Source organism: Emydura macquarii, unplaced genomic scaffold, assembly GCF_026122565.2.
Source record: "Emydura macquarii macquarii isolate MOO-44397 ecotype Brisbane River unplaced genomic scaffold, CSIRO-AGI_Emac_v2 contig_499, whole genome shotgun sequence".
NCBI lineage: Eukaryota > Metazoa > Chordata > Testudines > Chelidae > Emydura > Emydura macquarii.
The window spans coordinates 15,920,142-15,945,313 of record NW_027130636.1 but is presented as its reverse complement, the minus strand read 5'-3'; the positions used below and the strand labels follow the sequence as shown (position 1 = coordinate 15,945,313).

The window sequence follows — 25,172 nt, the reverse complement described above, 5'->3', positions numbered from 1 at the left end:
ATTAGAACAATGGAAACTCAAACACAAAATTGGTAAACAAATAGCCTGTCCTATACTTACAACCAAAGCTGAAATGCTTCAGCCAGGCTATACTCCTCCATCAGGTTTTGCAGCTTGAAGTTGGTAGGACTTGTGTTCCTCAATCACTTAAATATATTTAAAAATTTCAGGCCTAGGTGCCTAAAGATAAGCTTTGGAGAATAATTTTAGGCTCCTATATTTTTCAATATTTTGGCCTGTGTATAAAAGATCCAGTATATTAACAATTTATAGTGCAAGTCTAAATTACTTTTCATTGTTGACACTGAAAAACTTTGTTTACTGTTATACAGATTTTATGCCACTAGGAACTTTTTGTTAAAAATATAATATTAGCCCTAGTGCTTAACTTTTTGCTCATGAGTAATCCTGTTGAAGTTAATGGGACTATTCATGTGAGTAAAAGTATACCCCACCTTAATTGTGTGTAGAATCAGGACCTAAATTTTCAATTTTTTTGCAGATAGCAGTTTTGTAAAAATCAAATAAGAGACCCCACTAGAAGTAGCATTAAATAATAATACATATTTACAATGGCATTTATAAGTTTCTCATTATAAGTTTTAAACTAAAGTTGCAGTAGCACAATTTTTCAAATTAATTTTCCAAAGCTTTAACCTGACAAATTAATGATTAAATAAATCAAGTGATTTGAATTGATTTAGTAATTCCATCCTGCAGAGAATAATAGCCAATCCTGTCAAAATTGACTTTTCCTGAGTGAATGGTTGTGGGATGGTCTGAGTGTACGGGAGAATTCTGTATAGTTAGCTGATATTGTCAATAGGGGGATGATGCATGTGCACAGAAGAATAAATGTTCAGAAAAAAGGGTGGGTTTTTTTTGTTATATGAAAAAGCAAAACTGGAAAAATGTACAGTAATACCTGTGGAACCCAATCAAGATTCAGGCCTCCATTGTGCTAGGTGCCATTGAAATAATAACTAAAAATAAAAACTAAAAACTAAAATAACTACTGCACCAGAAAGGCCAAGCCCTAATTTGATAGAGACTCAACTGGTAGATACAACAGGCAAAGCTAAGGAAGCTTGAGGGAGAAGGTTACAATAAGACAGCAAGTACTGCAGAATAAACAGACGTCTTAGCTTGCTGTTCGCATAGTCATTGTTGACTGGTAATTTGTATGTGTTACAGCATTGGTAAATTTTGAGGGATTTGGAGAAGGATAAAGAAGTGGGTTTATAGATTTGTAGACTTTTTTCCATGCTAAGAGGGAGACAATGGAGAAAGTGTGAAGATGTCTTTTAACACAACAAAACATTAATAGTAGAGGGCCCAAAAGTTCCATACTAACATGTTTGTTGTGAAGTGACAAAACAGAGCAGATGATGCCCTTGCACAATTATTTAGGTTAGCTGAGACTGAAGGCTGGTCTACACGATAGAGTTGTGTTGACAAAAGTCAGCTTTCGTCGACAAAACAGTGGAGGTGTACACTCTGAAATGCTCCTCTCACCGACATAACTCCCCTATTATGCCGATATAATAAAACCACCTCAATGAGAGGTATAGGGCTTATGTCGGTGTAGCAAGGGTGATGCAGTGTTAGGGTGACCAGATAGCAAGTGTGAAAAATCAGGACAGGGGTAGAGGTGTGATAGGCGTCTACATAAGAAAAAGCCCCAAATATCAGCACTGTCCCTATAAAATCGGGTCATCCAGTCATCTTATGCAGTGTCAATGTAGACGCTGCATTCCTTACATCTTCTGTTGGCTGTCATTCTTGCCAAATTGACAAGAAAGCAAGCAGCTAGAGCCCAGCTGTCCCCCGCACTCCTGGAGAGCTGAGTGGCTGGACCCCACTCCCGGCAGGGAACGGGCAGGGGAGAAGCCCCGGGCGGCCTTCCCCGGCTCCCGGCGGGGAACGGGTAGGGGCCTTCCCCGGCTCCCGGTGGGGAACGGAGTGGGAAGGGGACAGCGTGCCAAAAGCCTGTATGGCAGCCGGCTCCCAGCAGGGAGCTGCCAGCAGAGCTGTCAGCTCCCCACATTGCCCCTCCTAGGTCAGTGGAAGTGCTCCTGGTGGGGACGCACACCACTGACCCAAGCAGGGTAGTGTGGATATCAGCCATCGCAGCATCTTACTGTAGACAAGGCCTAAATAGCTTTGTAAGATCCCTCAGAATCCTAACTGAGAACTTGTCTTCACTGCAGTATTAGCTTTAGGTATAAATTGAGTTTTGCCCCTAACAACACTCCTGGCTGCACACACAAGTCTCTATCTTGATTTAAGTGGTGCTTTAAACTTAAGCTAGCTGGCCTTTCAGGAGGTGTAGATTGCTCCAGTGCTGCTGATACTTGAGCTAGTAGTGCTGTGGAGATGCAATTACAGATTAAAATTAGAGTTAATGCATCTCATCAGTTGCTAATCTAATCACTGTGTGTGGCTCAAGTGGTGTTTTGCAGTGTGGCTGCTCATTTGAGCTGTGCTAGCTCAAGGGGAGTAACTTGAGATAACTGATGTAGTGAAGACAAGCCCTGAGTTTGTAGAATGGTGTCTGATAAAATTTGATATTAACAGATGCCCTGATCTTGGTGATTTCCCTGAGTGTTAAAAGGCCCCTATAATACAAACAATAAACAGTTCTTCTCTAAAAAGTTAAACAACATTGTGTAGTTCCATATTTGTCTCCAGTGACTGTCAGTTGTGAACATTATATTCTTTCTGGCACATGTGCTATCACCAATAATAAAAATTCAGTAGGCTGCATTTTGTCTTTATTTACATCTGTGTGATCTTGTTGTCTTATTGGTTTGCACAGGTGTAACTGGGGGTGTACTTGCAATTTGATTACCAAATCCCTGAAAGGGGTTCCAGGGAGGATGGGGCTAGGCTGTTCTCGGTGGTGGCAGATGACAGAACAAGGAGCAACGGTCTCAAGTTGCAGGGCGGGAGGTCTAGGTTGGACATTAGGAAAAAGTTTTTTACTAGGAGGGTGGTGAAGCACTGGAATAGGTTACCTAGGGAGGTGGTGGAATCTCCATCCTTAGAGGTTTTTAAGCTGAGGCTTGACAAAGCCCTGGTTGGGATGATATAGCTGAGGTTAGTCCTGCTTTGAGCAGGGGGTTGGACTAGATGACCTCCTGAGGTCCCTTCCAACTCTAATATTCTATGATTCTATGAATACATTCAAACTCTCACTCCCATAAATGTATTGTCTCTGCAATGCTAATAGGCGTGGGCAGGAGGAGGGGAGAAAGGTGAATTTACTTTTGTGCTTAGGCAGGTAGGACCTACTTATGATATGAATCTATGACAGGAATCTGATCTGTGGAGGGGAAAGGTACTGTTTTCAGGTGGACAGTTTTCTTACCATTTTGCACTTTACATTTATTTGATGTCTCTTTCAATCACAGAGAGCACGATTCTAAAAAGCCAAATCTTACATGTTCATAGACTTATCTGATGAATGTGTACTTTGCTAGATTTGTAATAACTTGATCAAATTTAGGATAGTTTGAAAATAACTTATTGAGCACACACAGTACGTTATTTTCCTCACTAGATAAGTTTGGTCTGACTTTTTTTGAGTTTAGGGGAAAAGAGTGTTCTCAGGAAAACATGGGCTCCCCACAATGCCGCACCAAATTAATATTGCTCTGTTTTCTACCTTTTCCTTTTGTGGTGGTGTCCATAACTTTTTTTTTATAGTCTTTCTGCTATAAGAGACAATGGAGTATTATATGTTCTCCCACACATGCAAAGCATCCTTGACCTGAGAAAAGAGATAGAAAAGCAGAATATGCCTTAATGTTCTGAATGGAGAATGCTCTAAAATTTTAAAAGTGCTTAGATACTACATGGACAAATGCTCTATAAATTTCTTAAATAAAATATAATTTAAATATTAAAGTTAGTAAAAAAAACCCCAAAATAAATAACAGATGCACTAATGCATTCTGGAATAAATATACATTTTTTGAACAGGGGTACTGAAGTTGAGGTTTGGAGGAGTGTGTTGGCTTATACAAGGATTTGAAGCTTGAACATAGATGTCTAGGATGCTCCCAAGAAAAAATTGCTATAGTTAGTTATTACTTTGAGATAAAGTTCGGTCAAAGCTTCGGCTAGAGTGGCTTCTTTACAAGTGAAATTGCTTCAAATGAAAGTAATTTTTCCATTTGAAAATGTGATTGATACTCATCATTTCATCACACACTATGTAGATCTTAACATCACCAAAACTGTACTATTTATTTTTTTAAACCATTAATTGTAACTGAAACATACAATATTTGCTTTTATACATTGTTGTTCTGTTTTCTGTTGTGAAATGCCTACTGCAAGATAGACCTTTTCCCCCATCTTATAATGGAAAACACAAAAATAGTCTAAAAAATCCTTATATAATTGTCAAACTGCATATGAAAAGTAGCATCTTGAAGAGAGGTTGTGACAACCATAAATAAGGCCAACAGTGTGTCGTCAGAATTAGAGATGAATTTGACTGGAGGGGCATGATTATGATTGCATTCAGAGCTCAGATGAGTCATATGAGGGTCAGTGTATGGAAGATGTTTGACATGTCAAAGCACAAAAGTCCATTTGTGGAATGAAGGGGCATCTGTATCAGTTCATTTTGTAATAAACCTTTCTTTCTAAGCAAAGGATATAAGTTACATTCTTTCGGGAGATGGTCTAGGGAGCAAAATTTACACAGCATATGAGATGATATATTAATCAAATGATCTGGTTTGCAGGTTATTTGAAACAAATTATCAACATTTCAATCCTTCCAGTAACAATGAGGAAAAAGGGCTCCACCTGGTTGAAATTTGTCATTTCTAATACCCAGTTGGAAATGTTTAGCTAGAGTATGGTATGTCACTCGTCTCTGTACTTAAGGAGAGAGAGTTTTAGTGGCCTTAAAACAATCTGACCAGAAGTCAGATAAAATCTCATTTGAAGTATCTTTCAGATAAGCCCAACACATCTCAACCAAGGGAAGGGCAAACACAAAGAATTCTGAAAAGATTTGAAATGAGTGACTTGATCTGTCATGATTGCTTGATAACTCTAGTTAGTAGATTGTGGCTTAGAGAGGCAGGTTCTCCTTTAATTTACTTACCAACTGAAGGTCAGATCCTGATGCCATTGAAGTAAAAGGAAATTTTGCCGTTGACTTCAGTGGGAGCAGAATTATGCTCAGGGTATTAGAGTTCTGGGTGAAAATGACCAAGTTCAGATTTTTCCATTAGTTTTTGAAACATAATCCTTTGTCTTTCATTACATCAACCAAAAGTGGTCAGTTATTCACAAGTGAAAACATGTATATTGATATACTTGGAGGTTGTCTCCATGAAATGAGGATAATTGAAAATGAACATGCACCAACTTTAAGTGCAATATATAGGAATTGATCAGACTTTATTTCTTCTGATAGTCATATAGCCACAGTGTGAAGGATCAGAGAGGAATTTCATTGTAACCAACGTAATTGACCCCTACTTGTAAACATTTGCCAAATGTCATTTTATTCAGTGTTGTTATCATATGAAACTATTTATAAGTAATAAAAAGGGGTGGATGTAAGGTTGCCATGTGACCCATAACACCAACATTCTTAAATTTATAATTTCAACCTTACTGTGATGCATTAACATACCTCAATACATCTAATTTTGATTCAGAATAATAATAGTTACACATTCTACAAGAAGGATAAGTACCTTCTAGAGTTCCCCATAGTACAGTTCTTGTACTGTTTCAGATGCCGTACTGGAATACAGGCCTACAGCCTGTTCATATCAGTTGTTAATAGATGCATCTGGCAATAGGATCACATTCTTTTGATCTCATACTAACCGACATCTTACAGCTGGACAGTGTGGACCATTGCCCAGGCATGCAAATGGTACATTACATGAGTGAAGGTGTGCTGCTCAGTGTGGTCTCTTAAAATTAATATATCACACGTATTGTTATATAGGAAAATCTTTCAACAGTTACAGGGAGGTGCATGTTGCCCAGATAATTTCACCACTGTTTATAAGATCATAAATTTAGTAAGTAAATTTGATTTTATAAAGTTTTTTTCTCCCGTCACTTCTCTCTTCTTCATGCTGAAAAACTTGGAAGCAGAAGAGGTTAAAAATTGACAAAAGAGAGTGCAACAAAGGCCCACCGGTAAAGAATTGGAGGGGTGGGGGGTGTTTCAGGTCTATGGAGTTCATAAGGTCAAAATTGTTGGTGAAAACTGTAGTAACATTTTTTGTCTGGTTTTATCAGGTGAGTGACTGCCAGTGTATCTGGTATCTGTATATTAAAAGAAGCAGTATCCTTTCCCAAATTCTAGTGCTATTGTAATGTCTTGCAAGTTAGTTATTTGTACTCAGTATTTAAGACAGCTAGTTATAATTGGTATTTGACTATCAAACAGTGGATTCATTATTCTATTCTGCAGTATGATCAGATTCACAATAGCATTTTCTAGGCATCTAACAGACTAGCTTTACCAGAAGGTTCCACATATCATTCAAAGAATTTTCTTTTAAGGGTAGCTGCTCCATCACAGTTCATTCCCACAACCCTTTCATGCTGCTGCCTCCTTGGGCTTCTGGCAAGTTGCCCATGCAACAAGTGGCCATAACTGGTGTAATTTGTTACGGCTATGGAGGTTAATCTCTTGGAGGGAGGTTTAAATGTGTTGTTTTTGTACTTTGTTCAGATTAGAAGCAGGTTGTTTTCTTTCAGACATATCAGAGGAAGAGAGTACTTTTGAAGGTGAAAATATAGGTAGAATATTTAAGTAATAGTAAAAGTCTGACAAATATACAGCCCAAAATGTTCGTAATCTGGCTCACAAAGGAGTGGAAGAAACAACACTATTTTTCTGTTGCTCATCCCTTTGACAGCTAAAGCACACAATACTCAGTGGACAAGATGCATTTCTAGCTATCACTGATACTAATTTTATCACTAAGAGGTATGTTCACTGAATTCAGCTTGTACTCTGGAAGAATGCTCATGAGACATCTCTTTTCCACAAAAACTGTTCTACCCGCTATCAGTTGTGTTGTATCAAGTATTCCTGCTTGTCATGAGTTTGCTGTCTGATTTAGAATAACATCATTTTGAAGATTACAGATTGGGCATCTCATAAAGGAAATATAGATATAAAAATCAATCTGTTCACTAATTTACCAGACAATGGAAAATGTACGAGTGTGTGCTTCCATTGGGATGTAGCATTGCAGGTTGTATCCATTACATATTCCACTAGTAAGCAAAACAGAAAAATGAGGTAGCTCTGTAGAAAGTTTCTTGATCTTTCAGTTTTGGTTCAAAATTGGTGTTGGATTTATTGCCACTGTTTATTTTTGTGCAGGAGCAATGCTTTCCTACCAGAGCTCTTCATCTTATTTGGGAACTGAAGTTCTACCTGTGAGACGGTTCCCATTTGACTCCAAGTTCCTGGACAGTATTCTGTATTGTCAGGGAGGGAGGGCTGCAGACCCAAGTGCAACTAAACAGATTGTCCTTCCGTTATGCAATGGGGAATTTGCTCAAAATGTAGTGCAGCCCAAGGATGTATTATTTTTCCCCCCAAAGTCCCTTTTTTCTCTGGGACCCTCTTTAAGGAGGTTTAGGGGGCAGCAGGCAGTAGAGAATGGGGGGTGGCGGTAAATGGTGCAGGGCCAGGAGGGAATGTGAAGGCACAGTGCATGGATTGCCATGGCTTCTGATACTTCACAGATTCAGGAACTAAGCCCCTTGCCTGTTTTTGTTGGAACAGTGCCTCATGGACTCTTCCTCTCATTTGACCCACTTTATTATTTTTGCAGGAAGGATGATGGGGCTATTATGTCTTTAAAATCTAATTAAAATTGTTTCTAGAAGTCTAATAGTTCTGCAGAAAAATAGATTTGATAATCTCATGAGAGCCCCTTTGTGAAACATGGTTACAACACCACAGCAGAAGTACACAGGGCCAGGTTATGCTCTCTGTGTGCATACAACTGTCGAGGCAGAATTTGGTCCATATAATGCCAACTCCTGAGGTGCTAGGCACCCGTAATTCTCATTGAAGTCAAACCAGGATTGGGCCTATGATGAGAAATTTGCTGTAATTTGAACAGTTTTGAATGTCTCTTCAAGCTTGAACTGAATATTCAAGTTCATAGAAATTTTACTCTATGGTCCTGAATTCTACTTCCTTTAGGAACATGAATTTTATCATTAAAAGGAAATAATGGTGTCTAAAACTGAAGCACCAATCATATCCTTTGATCTATCTGCCACTTTCTTTTTCTTTTTTTTATGAACTTCTATAATAATTCATTAATGCTAGTTGAGTAGACTGTTGGCAGAATACTGGGAATGTGAGACAATTTCAGAACTGGAAGTGTGCCATAATGAAGAATTCCTTTTGAAATGTTTGTGACCTTTAAAGAATCTAGTAAGCATTCATATACAGTTTCCTGCACTGTCATCAAAATTATAAGCACATTACAGAACATGTTTAAGAGATCTTGCCTGGTGCAGCTCTTATGGAGGCATAACTGACATGAAATTGACAATACAAAATCTAATTTTGAAATGTGCAAAATCAAAAGACTGAGGAGTTTTGTCAAGCAGAGGAGTTGTATCTTGGCAGATGAACTGGAAATTGGTAAATACAAAAAACAACTTGAGAAACTAAATCAAATTCTCCCAGGCAAAATTTTCCCACAGCACTTGAAACAATGAATAATGAAATACTTTGTTAGGTCCCAAGCTTTTGTAACTCATTTTCTTTTACACATTACTTAACTCTGCTCTTTGTAAATGGAACATTCTTTGGTATATTTTGTATTTAAAGAGGACACAGTCAACTTAAAGATCTCATTTCTACCTGAATTTTTACCTGCCACCATTACTAGTAACATCCAGGGCTACTGTAATTGAAAGATGAGATAAATATTTTTGTCCATGTTTTTCATTTTTAACAGTTTGATAGTACTTTATATAATTTACAAATTTTATTGTGTCCCTGTATAGTCAGTTAAGTTGGTCTCTTTCCTCTGTGAGTGAGTGTCTTTCACACAAGATGCAGGGAGGGAGAGAAGTATTTTGGAAATAGAAAAAGAAATGAATTTGTTTTTAAAAATATAAGGGGTCTCAGGAGGCAGGTTTAGTACTTGAACATTTTCCACTTTTTTGTTTTTAAATTGACTAGATTTCAGTAAGATGGTGCCTGTCTAAACTTTGAAGAGGGATTCCTACACTAGCACAAACTTGAAAACAAAATCATTCAAACAGCATGATTCTTTCCCTATAATCCTCTATATTCCTCCTTACTATAATTAGTAACTATATTTGAATTCAGCTGCTTTTTAAAATAGGTTTTGAAGCTCACTTCTATCTTGGGTTATCAAACCTACTAATCAAGACATTAAGAGAAAAGAAACATTAAAAATAAGGTAATTTTAACAATTCTTCAAATGATTTACTTAGGGAAAAATTGCTTATATACAGGATGCACTGAATAAATATAATAAAATTGACTGATGTATTAAAATGGCAGTAAACATATATTTTTGAAGGAGAAGTTTTCCATTCTGATAAGGAATATTAATTACAGTACTCTCTCTTCCATTATGATGGAAAAAATAAAATCATATGACCCTCCAGAAATTTGACTCGTTCATGTATATATGATCTCTTTGAGTAATACAAATTCCTGTAAGGTACTCAACTGGAAGACCTCTCTACTAAGCCTAAATTAAATTAAATCAAGGCATATTGGACGTTCTCCTTCACACTACTGGAATTATCTTCTGAGATCTAGACTGAAGGAGAAACTGATCATGATCACTGAGTCTTGAACATAAATATTAACAGAAGGAGAAAAACTAGAACTGTTTTTATTAGATAAAACCTTTTTATGAGGGGTCTGGGGGCTGTGGTTTGAGTTTCCATTTCTCATTTAGTTTATAGTGCAGTTTTACCCAGTGACAGCACAGTGATGTCCTGCAAAATTTAAACAGAGTGCCTCCTCAAAAATGGTCCACCTCATTCATTCATACATATGATGTGCCCAGGGTAGAGTACATTCCTGCCCCATCTAAAAATCCATTTATTCCATATGCTTCCTCTTTATCCTCTTAAATAAAAATATATGTATTCCATGTTTTCCTCACTCCCAAAATTAATCATTCTCTTTTCACCTCCCCTTCCCCCCCCCCGATACAGTATTTCTTGACCTGCCATGCTTGTCCCTTACCCGTATGTAGGTTCCTTTAGGTCTCTCTTCTACCTGGCAACCTTCCATCAGCATTGGTGGTGGCAAATGTGTTTTGTCCTGTGGCCACTGCTGGCAGCAGTGGTGGCAGGCAAGTAGTCATGGTATCTGGTTATGAGGCAATTGGTTGGATGTGGGTCAGGTTCTCTCTGGTGGTGAGCTAGATACTCAGATGGAAAATAGATTCTCTTCAGTTTTGGACTGTAGAAGCAGTCCTAGTTGGTGCTCATGATAGACCCGGGACAGGGGGAGAGATGGTTTTCAGTGGCTACAGAACTTCCATCCTGTGTGGCTACAGCTTAGCCCTGTCTCTTTTCCTTTTGCATTGCTGGAGCTGTAAGTTTCCTCATCCCTATACCCACCACGTGGCACATCCCACATGCAATCTAGATGTATTGACTGATGGGGGAAGTCACAAAGGGAGTTCCCCACACAGCAGCTGCTAATCATGCAATGGGGTGCAGAGAGAGAGAGCTGAAAATTTGAAGTAGGTCCAACTTTAACATTTTTGGGTGGGTTGTGAAATATTTTGTTGCTTCCTCTCACATTAGCATAATCAACTTGTGTCTATAGTTGTTGCACCTCTGTGTGCACGGTTGGCATAAGATTGTGGGAAGGGTTAGCGAGCTGATTCTTTGGGATATGTTGCAGATTAATTTTACACAAAAGGCATGTAAGAGAGAGATGGAGATCTTTAGACTCCAACGGCTTCCTGACACAGAAGTGGAGCCCAGTTGTGAAGACCTTAGCAACCATGTTGTGGTTTTTTTCTGGATGTCATTGCAAGAAAAAAGGGCTACGGACTTTTTAAAAATCAAAGCTTAGATTCTCCATCACAGAGACCAAATTCTGGCTCTGTCAGTGAGGGAGTTGTGCAGTTCCTCCAGCTCATTACTGGATCAACAATCTGAATCTCTTCAAATATACATTGGAGGCCCCACTAACTCTGAGCTACCCCATCCCTGCCTCCTATGGTGTATAGCAGTGGTCCCCAAACTTTTTACGTTGTGCCCCACCATACCCATGTCTGCACCCTTCTCCCTCTGGGTTTTGGAGCTGGGGCTACGGTTGGGGCCATGGTTAGGGGCTGGGCTGGAGCTGTGGCTGGGGGACAGGGCCAGAGTAGAGCTGGGGGCAGAGCAGGGCTGGATGGTGCTACCTCCCCATCCTCCGTGGGGCTGGCTCAGGCCCTGTTGCACCCTCTCCACCCTCCCCCCCCCAGTGTTCCTCCGTGCTCCCTTGGGGGGGGCACACCCCACAGTTTGGGGACCTCTGTTATATAAGGATTCAAGGGGGCATGAAGTGCTGCATTCTGGCAACTGCTGCTGGCTTAAAAGCCTGTAGAGGCTATTGCAAGTGAATTTAAATTAGAGCAGCCTTAAGGTATTATAACTTATGTTCAGGGGCCAAACAGGACTCTAGCTGCTCTGGGTTAAAACTGTCTCTCCTCTCCCCTTCAGGTGCACTGAATTAGAGCTCTAGGACACCTCAGGATCTGGACTTGCATCTCCAAGTTACACAGCAAAATTTGGGTTAATTTATTGAAATAACCACTAGTAATTTTAATTGGGTTATATGTGTTTGAACAGAGACTAATCCTGGTTGGGGCTTTTAAATGCTACAGTAATACAGTATAAGTGATCAATAATACAGAAGCTTTTGAAACATTTCTTCCACTACGTTTAAAAGTTAATACATATTGTTTCCACTTTGCAATAAACTTATTTGAATTAATTACTTAATCTCACTATACTTCTTATTTTTACTCTTCTAGTTGAAGTGCTATGGCCAGACGTTGCTGACAGAGGTTTATAAGCATTTGAATTTGGTTGAGTCCGACTACTTTGGAATTGAGTTCCAGACTATCCAGTCATATTGGGTATGTAATGGTTTCTGATTAATTCATTGTAATAAAAAGGCTTGGGTGAGTGCTGCCATCTGACTGTCAAAAGACGTTTGGAACCCCATTTAAGAACCACCCAGTGAGTTTATACTTGTCACTATGAAGCTGGTTAACCCATCACTCAGGTCAACATACTGCTTCAGAAAAGATGTAACTTAAAAAGATACATAGGGAAAGAATCCGATTCATCTTGCTCCCTCTGCACTGCAAAATAAAAATAAATTCTCTATTTTCTGGTGCTTCTACTCATCAGAGGTGTTTGGGGGAGGCAACCTGATGACAGAGGATGTGGAAAAGGCTGAAGTACTCAATGCTAAGGGGTCGTGCCCCACAGTTTGGAGATCACTGTTCTAAAAGAAGGAATTGATCGTGCACAGACTCTTTTTTGTTATCTTTACACAGTACTCTAGCTTCAGTGTATATTTTCCAGACTATATGATGAGTTTTGAAGGTTTTTTGTTCTATTTATGATGTCTCCATATATTTAAAATGATATATTAATTTTTGTTTGAAAATTCAAAGATGATGCAACACCCTCCGTTTATATATTAAAAAAAAAAAAATAGCAGCTCAAAATGTAGAGCCCCACAGAACATTACATAGGTATAATTTGGCCTAGTTAATGTATTTCATTGCTGCTGTTGATGTTTTTTCAGTGTTTATACTGCTGATAATTCTTTAAAAATATGAGTGCATACGCTTAGGGATTCTGCTTTCTTTCTCTATAAAAGAGGAATAATTTTGTGGAAAACTCCCTGGAATCACACACTCAAATCAAGCTCTACATCATCACCATAGTTAAGTGAGACAGGTCAAATGTGGAAGGAAAAGGGGACGGCTGGGGCATAATCTCTATCATGTATGTAAAGCTGAGAATCTGAAGGTGTGAATTGTCCAAATTCCACACGTTTGATGTTTTTGTGTACTGGTGTGGTTTTCACATGGTTCCAAGCAGGGTGGATTGATTTAAATCACAAAGAGAAAATCATTGATTTAAATCAAGTTTCCCACTGATACTACTTCACATATTTCTTAAACAATGGTGCAAATGTGATCACTAAAACATGTTAATTTACAACTCAGTACAGCATTTTACAACAGCTAGGAGTGTATACCTTGTGTAATTTTTTAGATAACTTGATTTTTATTAATTTAGGAAATAGTACATAATACCCATTGCCTGTGTCAAGCTGCAGATGCAGCAGCAGTACATTAGGAATGGTAAGAACTAAATCACACACAAACACAATAGGACTTATATTTTATTAAACTAAATCTTAAACGTTACATAAGTGTTTCACATTTGCAATTGCAGCAGTCTCCTGAGTTGCTGGCTGATGACTGTCCTTAAACTTTTTTTTTTTTAATTTTCAAATTTTATTAACTCTAACAGACAAGTCCTCACAACTTTAAACGTATGCCGTCCTTAAAACTTCTACAACTAGTTCTCATCTTCCTCACTCCCACTGTCGTTTTTATTCATAGACTGAAACAGAAATACGAGTTTTCCTGCTTTTTCAACTCCCAGTCGATTTCTTAGCTTTGAGTGAATAATACCAAACGATGAAAATATTCTCTCTGTGGAAGCTACTGCTGTGAAAAGATGGCTTAGCAACTGAAGGAACTCTGTTTCAAGGTGCCTGGCTAATGATTTCTATGGATTCAGGGGAATGACTTTGTTCAAAACATCATCAGTAAACATGTACTGTTTAAATAGTTCTGCTCCAGCCCTGAAATTTATGATGACTGGCATAACTGAGGAGTGATTTTTGAGATGCCCATGCCATAGTAGCATCATCTTCCTCAGAAGTTAGGCATCTACCTTTATATCCGGGGTCGAGAATGTTTGCAAGAAAATGAGGTGGAGTTAGTGCTTGATCCATTCGCTTCTTTATTTCCTGCAGTTTAACTTTCTGGTGAGGTATTAAGGGTCTCTGGAAGTGCCTTCCAAATTTCAACAGCATCAGCAATGCAGCAACAATTTCTCTGAAGTTTGTTTAAGGCTATGGATATAGGCGTCAGTATACTGAGCATACCCTCTACATTCCTTTTTAATCCAGTGTTAGATTCTTTGGATGAGATACTTCCATCTATTTTGTCAGTTTTCTTCACAAAGTTTTATGAAAATAGGCCAGTTCTTAATAAATTGTTCAAAACAATCAACCACAGAATTCCATCAAACATCTTGAGGAAGAATTAATTTGGATCCTCCTGCTCTCTTCAGTGAAGTTGAAGCAAAATGGTTGTTATGGAAGTATTTTGCGACTTCAACAACATTTTCTTTTATTCCTGGAGAAGACGTACTTAAGTGTTTGGCTAAAAGATACATTAAATGGGCACTGCAGCCATATGTTAAGGAGCATCCTTCCGTTTCTTCTTCTAAGTATCTTCTCATCTTTGTCACGTTTGCAGCATTGTCTGTGACAAAACTGCACGTGACAGTTGAATTTTTATTTACAGTTTATTACAGCTGTTGTGTGGGCATTTCCTCATGTATCTATTGTTTCTGAAAGATTTGCAACTCCATCTTCTGTTGTCACACAGGCACATGTTACTGGATTACTGTACATTGCTCTACCCATCAAGGTTTAAACTGGCAAATTTCCCCTCGGTATTTCTTGCACACTGTTCAAGTTCCTTCTCATACACTATCTAGCAATCTTCCACCAATGTCTGCTGTACCAGGTGGAGTGTAGCCTGGTCATAAGGACTCAACCATGTCAATGAAGTGTTTATTGTTAACAATGCAAAAAGGAGAATTTGTGGCATAAATGATTACCGAGCAATCTTTTCATCTATGGTGCCTTCTTGGTATTTGCTGGTCCTTACTACAAACACATCCATGGTGGTGGTTTTACTGGATGATTGAAATCTTTTGCTTGCTACTGATACTTTGTTTTCTGAAATACGTTTAGTTGCAGTACTGCTGCTTAAAGTACCAACAGATGACTCTGAAGTTGTTGCAGATACAGTCACAATCAAAGTCTCAAATGCTTAAATGGAATCCTGAAACAAAATTCAAAAATGATTTTGAATAGTCATTCTTCTCAGTCCTTCTCACTCTGTTATTCAGTTAATAGTTTACATTTTTTTCCAGCAAGGATGCAGATCCGATTCCAAATTACCAAAAAAGCTAAGACTGACTGTACTTAGAGTGCACTTAATTTTGGAGTAAGCCCCATAGAACTCACTGGCAATTCTGTTTTTTGAGAAAACAAGTATAGGATGAGGTTCCCTTGGGAAAGCTGAGTTATGCTGAAGTAGAATAGGAAATAGACTTATGGCATCACCATTATGTTCCAAAATAAGGGGCATGTATTATGTAATATAAAATAAGAAAATGACACCCAGTGGCAACTGGCAACTCTAGATTTCTCTTATTGCAGCTTTCTGTACCGTATACGTAGGTGATAGATTCTAAACCTAGTTAACTAGTTAAACAAGGCATTAGGATTAGCTAAGCTAAACTTATTTTTCTAGCAGCATCCAACATAGCAAACAGCTTGGGAATTTACTTGTTAAATCAGACTTATACTAAAAGGCATAGAGAGAGAGTCTTAAAGAATGATGCATTGCAAAGTGAATTATTTAAATTACTAAACAGTTGATCCACATTGTTCTTCAGACATATCCACCTCTTCACATCATTTTCTCCCAATAAGCAGTTTTCAGTATGATGTTTCATTCTTGCAACTAGGCCCTGCATCTCCTCCTTGCACTGCTTACACTTGACACATTTTCCTTTTTTATTCAGGGAAGGAATTTCTTCAAAATATTCCCAGGTAGGGTCTTTCTTACACCCAAAAGTTTTTCTGTGGCAAAAGTGTGGGGGAATATAGGAAGTTGTGTGTGTACTGAATAACGTCTTCCCTTTTTCTTTCCAGTCCACTCCACTGTTCCTTTCTACTCTGCCTCCGTCCTTTTGTGTCTGTCTTTAAGACAGTGTCTTAACTAACTCCTCTGCCTTGCTCGGTCCAGGTCCACCACCACATAAGCACAGAACAACAACAATCCTATCCAGCCTGAGTCTTTCTTTGCACATGTGACTTTAGTCTGCTGAGAAACAGAAATTGAAGCAGAAACTGAAAGCCCAGAACTTTCAAGAAGCAAGAGCTGGTAGTTAGGCTGGACAGACTAGAGCCATTAATTCATTTTTATGAGACTGTAAGGGTAGGTTTAGATGTTTGTGATGAGATTTAATTGTAACTGTTATTTTTTAAACGAGAGAGAAATTTAGTATTTTATTGCAAAAACAACGAGAGTCCTGTAGCATCTTAAAGATTAAACAAATTTCTGCAGGCATAAGCTTTCATGGGCTGCAACCCACTTTGTCAGATGCATGAAATGGAAATCACAGATAGGAGGTATAAATATACACCCCCCTCTGAAACCCCTCTGGCTTACCCTTCTGGACTTTACAGTATTTTATTGATTTTTTTTTTTAATTTGATTTTTAAAATTAAAAAAAAAAAAAAAAAAAATCATTGATTGATTTTTATCCACCCTAGTTCCAAGGCCAACTCCTTTCAGCGCTGATGGAACAGGTTGCTCCTTTGCTGGTGTGACTCCTTCCGTACAGTGATGTGGGAAACTGTTAAGACTATATGTATCACAATGTTTTTTGCAGTATATCTTTAAGTTTTTAAATTTTGGCTAAGCATATTTGTTTAACTTATGGGAGAAAATTGTTACGCTGTTGCAGTGAAATAGTGACAGAGAAATACATACTCATTTAGGAAGTATTTCAGTTGAATTTAGCTTTGGTGTTTTACAGCATTTATGCGGCATTTGAATATGTATATTCATTTTAACTTTTGTCTCATTTTCAGATTTGGCTTGAACCTATGAAACCTATCATTAAACAAGTACGAAGTAAGTAAATATTTAATTTTTTAAGAGTTTTATTTTAATTAATTTAAGGTGGTTTGTTTTCATAGTTGTTCTTGATTTATCAGTCAGATTTACCTGGTTTTGTGCTTGTCATTACATACATAGTTGGTTAAAAATGCATCTGCAAACTCAAACTGTCAAGATGGCTTCAAGCCTTCTAATAGCATCAATAATTTCCAGAATATATTATGCCACTTATAGTTTCATTAACATGTTGAATTACTGCATGCTTTGTGTACTATTTTGAATTAAAGGTAGATGTTTTGTTTTCTAGTAAGCTAACTTGTTGCTTCCTCACAGACCTAAATCTTGTCCAATGAATTTTTTGCAGTTTGCCCATAAATTCCCAGTTCTGTGAGATGCCGAATGCCCACTTCCATTGACTTAAGTGAAAGCTGAGGGTGTTGAGCATCTCTCACAAGATTAAGCTCTCAACCAGCCAATGAATGAAGGCCTTTTTAGCCTTCAGTTCCTCCTTATAAGCCCTCCATATAACTAAACCCCAATATATGCTTTGCTTTGATACAGTTAATTTGAAAAAATGTGACAATCTTGATTTTTGTGTTGTGTTAGACCACAAAATGATAAAGGACCCAATTGCATCCATTATGGTAACATGTAGTAGCCATAAACCAGACAACTTTGGTCTTTCTCCTTGTGGAGTATGCACTAGGGAATTACATTCTTAATATCTTTGAGATATCCTTTTCTAAATTTGGCATGCTACCTCTACAGATAGTGTGAAATGTGTACTCAAACTTGGGTCTGATACCAACTCATGTCTAGAATTCTGAGAATCTAAAGTCCTTCAGGTGTCTCGTGTTAAGCTATGACTAATGGCAGTATTAAACCTGAATTCAGAAGGCAGCGGTCTATTCCGTTATTTAGGAGATATTTGGAAAATATATTTTGGCACCAGGAGATAAAGTTCATATTTGCACTTGTAAACTTGGGGCTTTGTGTACTGGATGGAATTTGAAATTACTGAGAACCTGTCACTTGGCAAAGATATACATCTGGTAGATTGTACTGCTGTTAGGTGTAGGTGAGGAGTATCAGTCACACTGTTGGAGCTTTGTTTAGCTTAGGTTGTTTTGATGTGGAAAGAAACAGGAATGTTCTGGTTTACTTACACCCATTATGTAGGAGGAGGACAATATCTGCAGTGAAATTGCTTCCAGTCTTTGCCCAATAAGAGAGATTTTCAGCACTGACATTCTCTGCTTTATTTTTCATAGAGTGAAATCAAAGGCCCAAAGAAAAGATGATGATATAAAGTGAGCCGATATCCTTTGAAATCTAGCATTGAAGAATTAGGTTGCACACCATGTACAAGACATTCCTCTTCTAGAACAGGATTAATTGGGTACCCATTTGCCGCTTCTAAATGTAGGGGTTTCATGGAATCACAAGTGTAGGAAAGTGTAGTGGATTCCCACTCCTGCCAGCAGTTTCATTGACTATGCTCTACAGCAGCGGTTCTCAACCACCACCGGTGGTACTTACCGGAAGGCTGGGTGGTATGTGCGCCGCTGAATCCGCCATCGCCAGAAGGGCCCTCCCACCCGCCCGTGTGAAATCGTGCCACCGAAAATGGGGAAACAGCGGAAGGGTTTCGGCGGCGGGCATTGTTTCTGCCGCGAAACTCCGCTGCCCGTCTCTCCCCGCCGCCGCAAAACCCCGCCGCAAATCCCTCCCGCCGCCACCGCGCAACCCTGCTGCAAGTCCCCTCCCTTTTTTTTCCCGAGTGGTACTCGGGTCGGGTACAGTCGGGTCACGTGTTAATTGACCCGACTGTACCTGGCCCGAGTGGTACTCGGGGGAAAAAAAGGTTGAGAACCGCTGCTCTACAGGGACTTCTATAATCATTTATGGGGTTATCTTTTTCCATTGATGACAGTAGTCTGCAGAAACTTATGTTCTTCTTTGAGACGGCCCTTTGGGTGCTCCACTTTAGGTGAATGTGTCTCCCTGTGATTGGAGAATTTCAGTAGCAGTGCCCGTTTGGGCCGCACATGCACTCTCCCTGTCTTGCGCCACTCCTACATAATACTACATAGTGCTGTGCAACCAAACTTTCCTCAGTTCCTTCTCAACCACCCTTGGCCTGTGATGGAACCACAGCAGCACCTTTTTGCTTCCTTCACATTTACCTCTTTGAGTAGTGTTAATACAGTTTTAGAGTAGAATTACTTAGCTATAGCTACCTCCCCTCTCCCTGTTTAATTTCCTAGAAAGATTTTTTTTTAATTTTTAATTGCTATTAGTTAAGATTCTATTCACCCTTATAATGTAGTGTAGCCTTAATCTCCTTCTCCTGGGGTAACACTACTGACAGGGGCACGCCTGCAGCCCGGGGTTTAAATGATGCCTTTCTTGCCAGGAGATGATTCTGGTCTGGGATGGGCATTCCCAGTGCGTCAAGTGTCTGAGCAAGACACACATACCTCAGAAATGTGCGCATTGCCACAACATCGAATCTTGTGCCAGAAAAGCAAAGGACCTCAAATTCTGTGCCCGGAGATGTCTGCTGCGCGCGCTGCCGCATCGTCATCCCGTTTTTCCCCCCCCCGACACCGGACTCTGACAAAAGCCTTTGACAGACGTTCCCTGCCACTCTGACAGAGGAAATAACAGTCCTCAAAAAGGTGGTTAAAAAGTGGGCAACAACCTCGCCTTCCAGGGAACCAGCTAAGAAGAAATGTTTCCCGGCTCACTTGACACTTTCGATACAGATGACAGTGCGGTTGAGCACCTATGTGTTGGCGGGATCCTCCAGTACTGCTGGTACCACGAAAGCCAAAGACCCTAAGCGGACAGCTCTGAGAGGAGTGGCAAAAAGAAGATTGCTTTCTCCTCTGCAGTACTGATGAGCTACTTAAATTTGTAGCACCAGGCAACTTAGCTTCCCTACAGGCTATGGCGCCACCTACCGACTACCTAGTGCACGGCACAGCCACATTGGTACCAATGACTTCTTCAACTTCAGTGGCACTACCAACAACATCCTCCTTGGTAGCGATGCTCTTGGTACTGCAACAGTTTCTTCTCCACAAAGACCTACTAGTCTCTGCAACACTGGAATCTCCCTTTCTTGGTACCATCCAGATTGTGGGTCCCCCACCCCCTTTCCAGAGAGGAGGCTGATGATGAGGAAGGAGACATTTACTCCTTATGCCACTCATCACCCATTCAGACAACCACTGGACCAGGCTCACAAGAACAACATGGATATCACCTGGGGTGGCCTTATTGGGGCCCATGGGCTGCTTACAGGCTGCTGCAATGGCCTTATTGGTACCCAGGGGCTGCTTACAGGCAACAATAGTCTAGGCTTTCTAGCACCCACAAGGAGAGACCAAAACACTCCCCATCAGCCTTGGCAGGGGGACCCTCCGAGCCTCTGGAGGAGAGTTTTGACAAGCAGGAGGAGACTTTGGATCAGGAAGTCACTCCACTGACCAATATTTCTTCATCCTTTCTGGACGAAGCCATCATGCCTCCATCACCCACAACAGTTGATGACTTTAAACCATTTCAGGAGCTATTTAAAAGGATTGCTGACTTGCTCGAGATTCCATTGGAAGAGGTTGCAGAGTCTCAGCACAAGCTGTTGGACTTTTTAGAATCATCAACCTCATCGAAGATAACGCTTCCCATAAATGAGGGACTAATGGACCTGGCCAAGATCACCTGGCAGACCCCTGCTATGATACTCTAAGGGTGTGGATTTTTTGTTTTCACATGCCCCACCAAATTTCTTGGTGGTAGAGGCCGTGAACAAACGGGGCAGACATCACCACTCCAGAACCAGCCCATATGATAGACTGGAAATGCTTAGACTTCTTTGGACAGTAGGCTTATTCATTAGCAAACACACACCACCAGATCATTGTGCATGTCGATAGCCTTCCTAAACAATGTACCTACCCATCAGAGACATCTGGAAAGCAGATACCTGGGCATCGGCCTACATGTTCACAGAGCACTATGCAATTAAGCAAGACTCAGTCTCAGACGCTTGGCTAGGACTCACTGTCTTATCACTCACAGATCCAACTTTGAAGCCCCCTCCTTCCGACAAGGGGCCCTGCTCTACAGTCACCTAAAATGGAGCACCCACAGGGACACTCCTTGAAGAAGAAGAGGAGGTTACACACTTTGTGCAGTAACTGAGGTTCTTTGAGATGGTTATCCCTGTGGGTGCTTCACTGCCTACCCTCTTCCCCACTACTTCAGAGTTCAGATACGTACTCTGTGGTAAAGAAGGAACTGGGGGCAGTTTGGTCTCTCTGCCAGGAGACCAGGAGTGGCATCTCTCTTAAGGAAAGAGATCTTTGGCAAGTGGCCCCAGAACACTGTAGAAAGTTAGTATTTGGAGGTTTCTTTAGAAATTCTTCAATCAAAACTGACGGACAAAAAATGGAGGTGACCTGACTTTTTTTAGCTTAAACCCAGGGTGCAAGTTTCCAACTTTTTTCCTCTTCAACTTTCAGACAGACAGACAAACAAAAAAGAGAGAGTACTGTCCTGAAGAAGCTATCCAAGGTTATCATTCTGTAGATGACAAGTTTCCACTTCTGAAGGATCATCTTTTGTGTATACCACTACATGGTAGCTCCTGCGTATTCAAATGGTTTCTCTCTTGGGAGAGGAATTCGTTCCCAAGGAGAACATTTGGCAAAAAATTGATGGGACTATCATACTGTCTGGAGTGGCTCGTGACCAAGTGTGCCAACCTCAGGCAGACTGCCAAAAAGCAGGGCAGACAACCTAGACTGGTTGTATGTTCTATAATTAGATTTCACCAACCCAGTAACAAATGTGAACTCCCAAAGTACTACGATAGTCTTATAATGGAGTCACAGACAGTCCCCTTGGACACTCCAGTCTTTCTTGCTACAAAGGCAACCTGGACTATGTGATAAATGGTCACTTACATGAAAAATCACAAAATATTCAGGTTGCTTCCTGTTTCAAGAGACCAGTCACTTACCTCAGATCAATTTGTACTTTAGAACTCACGCCAAAAACAATGCTGGTAGCTAATCCTGTAATAAACTAATTAAAGGTTTATTAAATAGGAAAAAGGGATAATATAATTATTTACAGGTTAAAGCATGCAAGTGAGTTTGTCTGTGATTCAAAAGGTGACTGAATTGTAGTAACTTGTCATAAATATCTTTCAGGGCTAGCCCATGGGGATCTCTTTTTGCTTATGTTTAGAAATCTTTGTGTCTCAGCATCCAGACAGCATAAAAGAGATTCAGTTTCTTCTTGTCAGGGATTTTTATCCACTCCAGAGTCCAAACTGTGATGGGATGAGTTCCTGCATAGGTCTCTCCTTGGAATGCAATCAGCGAAGTCTCTGTGCTTTGATGCTCAACAATATGTCATTTTCCTTCAATGGACCTTCTTGTGTGCTGACCACTTCACCTTATTCAATGCTGCTTTTCCTGTTTGTTGAGTTACACAATTACAGAGGTTTACAATCCAAACTCTCAATATAACTTTATGCCATGGCCTATAGAGATTATAAGTGAAATCATTACATCCTACAGGCATTTTATGAAGAGTAAACACACTGTTACCAGCTTAACATCTAATATCTATTTTGACAATGCTAAGGCACAGACAAGCAAGACAGGTTTCCAGCTGTGCATTTGTAAGTGTTCAGTGAGGCCTGGAACATTGGCTTGAGCTGACACCTGGTCTGCCAGCATCACAGGGACACTTAATAGGCATCAGCTGTGCAGCATGCGTCTAGCAAGTGCCTGTTCATCCTGTGCACATCGTGTACCATACTTGAATAGATTGGAGAAATTTAGAGTTATACTAGCATCTGCTGCCTAACCTATACTGATGCCCAGGTGCTACCTGATATGCAATTTCATCCAAAATACTGTATTTGCAGACCATGACCCAGAACATAGTGATATGCTGAGGCCATTGTCTGCTGACTTCAGGTCCATAATAAATTGAGTCTTTTTTTTTTTTTTTTTTTTGAGGTCAACTAGATTTTTAGCCCCTAAAAAACTAGTGGTGGTGGTGGTGGGTGTCTCTTGTCCCATGTTAAACCTGCAACTGCTGGAAAAGGGGAGGGTTCAGTTTTTTAAAGCTGTTTTTGGGAACTCCCAAGAAAGTGTTTTTCTTAAGTTCTGAAGCATTGATTACTGAGTACTGGAACCCTCTTTTCATACTCTTCTACTTTTACAATTGACTTGAGAAGCAAAACTTGCCTAAAAGTGTGTGCATTCATGCTGAGAACTTTGAAAGTGTCATTTGTCTGTCTGAACAATTTATTTTCGCTATTCTTATGTCATACTGTGCACAAGGACATTTTCAATAGAAGAATTCGAACAGAACTTCTACTGCATGTGCAGCTCTTTGGTAATGAATTAACATCTTTCTTGGTTTTACATTGATTAACAGGCAAATATTGAGGCGTGGACTAATGAAAACTGAAACTAAGGAATGTTTTTCATATTTTAAATCAACTTTTTTTCCTTTGTGGAATTGTACAAAATATAACTTTCCTTTTCAAGACTTTAAAAGGGTGCAGGAAGTAGTACATGTAAATGTTTTCCATTTTATATTAAATGTCTTAAAACTAAAATATGCTTCAATTTCAAGTGTGCTTGAAACACTGTGACCTGAACACTAACAGATGTTTCAGATGGGCAGATTTCTTGTTTTAAATATTGCAGTTGAAAAAATAAAATCTCTGAGGATTGCTCAAATCATCCAAGCTGCTCTGAACTCCAACAATAATATGAAGTCTTTCCCTGTACTTTCTCTTTTTTGGTCAATATTGATGTACTACTTGTTTTTTCCAGTGTTTCCTTAATTTTATATATTAATTTCTGGGCTGGAACGTGGTGAATGGTGGGTGTTAAATGGGCTTTAAGTTAATACAGTTCAGACATACTTGTAGTTTTAGTGTATGGAGTTGATACAGATTTGTGAAATAAATGATGCATACGTAGTTTGGAATCTTTTCTGACGTGCTCTATAGCTGTAAAGATTTTTAAATATGCTTAGTACATTACTAAAATTTACACTTGAGCCAGCCCTTTGTGTTCATCTATTCTGAATGTGTGTGTGTGTGTGTGTGTGTGTGTGTGTGTGTATAAAATTTATATATATATATATATATATATATATATATATATATATATATATAAACTTTTGTAAAGTGTTCAATAAGGAGTTTATTTTCAATGACTTTGATAAAGAATATGGCAGTCACATTTATCAAAGACTAGTTAATTTTTTTTAAAGAACATACATGTTGCCCCTATTTTGTTATACCCTGTAGTCATTGAATTGGAGAAAAACTCTGTGATGTGCTGGCTTTATGGCAAACAGCTAATCTGCAATTAGAAAAGGGCTTCCAAGTTCATCCAGTCTGAATGGTATTAACCATGGATTATCCTGCCTGCAATGCACATAATCTATACATGTATACCCAGAGTATGAAAGCAGTCCTGCAAGATGCTTCCAACAGCCACTTGCCTGTCAGGAAAAGACACGGTCACATACAGGCTAAGCTGAATGCTGTTGACCCTCACAAATAGTCTGTGGCCCAAGTGATGGTGGAATGGATTTCCAGTGGAGGACACCAAAATAAATCTATTCAACACTTTTCTGAAAAGCCCACTTTGCAAAAACCATATTGGTATTGGCAGGGTTTCTGTTCTCTCTGCAGTTTCTTCCCATTCTTTCTAGTAGCAAAAGTCCTTCCGAGCTCAGGAGAGGCAAAGCTTCCATCTTCTTAATCGCTCTCTTCTAGCTGTAGCAGATCTTATTCTCTAATTGCTGGGTGGGGATGGTTGATCACATTGGTCTGAAAGTCTGGCCATATCTGATCCCACAGAACACTAGTACCTCTCTACTCCCTGCCCAGGATCTCTCTGTCAGCATGGCTGCTAAGAAGATAGAAACAGAAAAGTTTGTCTAAACATGTGGAGAACTAGGAAATATCTGTACTTATTTATAAATATCCTATGCCCTCTGTGTATCTGTGTGGTATTACCCTGCCTGATTGCATAGTTAAATCATAGAATTATAGAATCATAGAAATGTAGGGCTGGAAGGGAC

At 39.5% G+C, this 25,172-nt stretch overlaps 1 protein-coding gene across 1 annotated transcript in view; it reads left to right on the top strand.

Annotated features, from left to right (window-relative positions):
- FARP2 (FERM, ARH/RhoGEF and pleckstrin domain protein 2) overlaps positions 1-25,172 on the top strand; it is a 158,021-nt gene that overhangs the window by 30,820 nt on the left and 102,029 nt on the right. The window contains exons 3-4 of the mRNA XM_067539002.1: positions 12,054-12,158; positions 17,012-17,054. Of these exons, the coding sequence (XP_067395103.1) occupies positions 12,054-12,158; positions 17,012-17,054 (148 nt within the window). The remainder of the gene's footprint in view (positions 1-12,053; positions 12,159-17,011; positions 17,055-25,172) is intronic.